This window comes from Sinocyclocheilus grahami, unplaced genomic scaffold, assembly GCF_001515645.1.
Source record: "Sinocyclocheilus grahami isolate Dianchi unplaced genomic scaffold, SAMN03320097.WGS_v1.1 scaffold11047.1, whole genome shotgun sequence".
Lineage (NCBI taxonomy): Eukaryota > Metazoa > Chordata > Actinopteri > Cypriniformes > Cyprinidae > Sinocyclocheilus > Sinocyclocheilus grahami.
This window is the reverse complement of record NW_015513592.1, coordinates 1-2,840: the sequence shown is the minus strand read 5'-3', so window position 1 is coordinate 2,840 and position 2,840 is coordinate 1. Positions and strand designations below refer to the sequence as shown.

The following is a 2,840-nucleotide window of genomic DNA, read 5'->3' as shown; positions in this document are numbered from 1 at the left end:
GGGCAGAGCTCATTAGCATTTAAAGAGACATGCACCGATACGGGTCACTGTGAACAGAGCTGTTTTTGACCAGGTAAAAAGGCTGTTGTTTAACCAAAGTATGCTGCAGACATTTCACGAAGACCCTAAAGGAAAGACCCTAACACCTTTAAAGTTTTTACAGAAAATCTGTTCAGTTATTCCAAAAATATATGTATACAAGCAATTTTATTCTTAACTGTATTGTGCCAACATACCTTCAATGCCAATAATGTTCTCTTCCAGTTTTTGAAGAATATTATTTAGTGCATTAAAGTCTGTCACTTTAAACACATGATCAATATCTGGATCAGAAGCAATTGTATTTAACTCCTCTTTTGCTCTGAAATTATTAAAAGCATTGCCAACCTAGAAACAAAACATATTGTTTCCTTAAAGAGAAAAAATGATACAGAGCCTATTTCATTGAGATTTGAATGACATGTAAAGAAAAACCTACCCCGATTGCGAATCGTACTATGTTCTTTGCCTCTGCCTGTGATACTGCATCTGGCAATAAGCTCCAGTCTTGTGACTCTCCATCAGTAATAACAAGCAAGATTTTTTTGGCTAATGGTCTTGCCCCTCCAGCTGATGTAAATAGCTCATTCCTAGTATTTGAAAATAGATTTAGGAGAAAAATGGTTCACTTTTTTTCCCATAAAATGTAAACCTCTAGTTTTTAAAGATAATTGTGTCTCCACTGTTGACTTCAATTCAGTGTATCAATTTTATTTAGCTCATAATGCTTAACATTTAACTTTTAAACTACACATATAAACTTATATGAGCATAATATACATGAAATGGGCCACACTTAATAAAATGTATTTAAATTATTATATTAACAAACAAGTCTTACACAAGTTTTTGGATGGCTGCTGCAGTGTGAGTGCCACCGCTGAAGTACTGTATATCTGTTACCTTAGACTCCCACATGGGGTCTTCAATTTTGAGTTGAATGAAATTGTAGTGAATAGTACAACCTCTTGAGTACTGAGCAATAGCAAACTGTAAACCAACAGTTAAAGTTGACAACGTCTCATTATGTGCTCTTTAAAACCACATTTTTCTGATAAAATATATTTACATATTTCCATGTGTTTTTACTTTTTTAAAGTACTGAAAAAAAATTAAGGCTATTCCTACCTGTCCATCCCGCTCAGTAAAACGTTTGATCACATTTGTCACAAAAGTCTTCATGATCCCAAAATTTGAATTTCCTACACTCCCAGATCCATCTAATAGAAAAGCTATGTCAATCTGACCAAGACAGTCTGGAAGTGAAGCATAAGTGCGTACGTATAGTTAAAACTGCAGTAAAGTTACAAATGAGAAGAAAGTAGTTAACTTCATTTTTTTTTTAAATCTATTTAGTGATCATCATATTTACCTCGATATTTAGGGCTCGGAATTAGTGGTTTAAACTCATTGTTTTCTTGGATAAAGCACATGCCTCTGTAGTTGGTAGCTGCTACACATTTCTTTGGAATGGTTGGACCACAAACCTGGGTGAGATGGAATTTAAACATGAATTTAAAGGAATACCAAATCAAATGGTATTATAGGCCACAACACCAACCACTTTTATTGCTCTGGTCAAAATCTGTTTAGTTGTTGAGACAAGATAATAAAATAAACATGCGTGACTCAATTAAATAAATCAAATATATTATAAAAAATAAAATGTACTAATTTTATATTACACATACATGCATGTCTCGGTAAAATAAATAAAATAAATTATATCAAATAAAATGTATTAATTTTATATTACAAACACAAAATGAGGTCATTTTTCTTTAATGTTGAAACAGTCTTCTCATATTATGTCTTTTAACATTTATAAACCCTTTTATACATTCAGAGTAAATTTACAGAGCATTTCATTTGATTTTTTTATGTTCTTTAGATATTTGCACGTGTGAAACTGATCTCTATAGTGTGCTGGATAACTTACCACCACCTTTGAAGATTGTGGATCTTGAACCATGGAAAGTCCAAGAGACATGTTGACAACTTCTGAAGGAACTTCATTAACATACAGACAGTTTGTTCATTTTCATTAACAACAACAACAAAACATTTGAAAGGCTTGCTTTGATTGTGTTACTGAGGTACACTCCCTTCTTTTGTTGAAAACCAAAATAAGAATTTCTCAATTGTTCAGCCCCTGTTTGTGGAAATTGGCAAATCATATTTCAATTAGTACTAAACCCCAAATACCATCAATGTTCAGTGATGAGCAGGTTCCTGCTGTGACTGCACAGTTATAAATCTGTCCTCTTTTATCTCTGGTTTGACTTAAAGGATCACTCACAATCAGACTATAAGAAAAGAGGTAAGAATGAGTGTTAGAATCCACTAAATTGATATATCATGTAATAGATTTCCTGTGTGAGTAAAAGATAAGAGTTAAAAGAAACAGCTACAAGCCATACAACACCGTTGTGGTATAATTCAATGTGCAAAACCTACTGCGCACAGCATAAATACAGCAGAAGTAGTATGGTCTCTTGTAATTTTGAACATCATTGTGCCTGCGCAACCCTCGTCATTGCGAGTAAATTACTCAAACGTGAGTCTAAATTTCGCACTAGACAATTACATTTGTCACAAGCTAATAAATTGTTTAGATTCCACTCATGAGTGATTAAGAAAGATGGTTAGACCTGGTTTCACAGACAGGGCTTGGGATGAACCAGGATTAGGCCTGTCTTTTATAAACGTGCCTTAGAAAATAACATTACTTGTGTACATCTTGGGATAAAACAATGGTTTCTTTCAGGTAAAACAGCCCAGACATGCATTTTAGTCTGGGA

At 33.6% G+C, this 2,840-nt stretch overlaps 1 protein-coding gene across 1 annotated transcript in view; it reads right to left on the bottom strand.

Moving 5' to 3' along the window:
• LOC107578594 (integrin alpha-X-like) overlaps positions 1–2,345 on the bottom strand; it is a gene marked incomplete at both ends in the record, with an annotated part of 6,477 nt that extends 4,132 nt beyond the window's left edge. The window contains 7 exons of the mRNA XM_016264539.1: positions 237–387; positions 479–629; positions 881–1,029; positions 1,168–1,295; positions 1,412–1,526; positions 1,979–2,049; positions 2,245–2,345. Of these exons, the coding sequence (XP_016120025.1) occupies positions 237–387; positions 479–629; positions 881–1,029; positions 1,168–1,295; positions 1,412–1,526; positions 1,979–2,049; positions 2,245–2,345 (866 nt within the window). The remainder of the gene's footprint in view (positions 1–236; positions 388–478; positions 630–880; positions 1,030–1,167; positions 1,296–1,411; positions 1,527–1,978; positions 2,050–2,244) is intronic.
• Between the last annotated feature and the right edge of the window lie 495 nt (positions 2,346–2,840).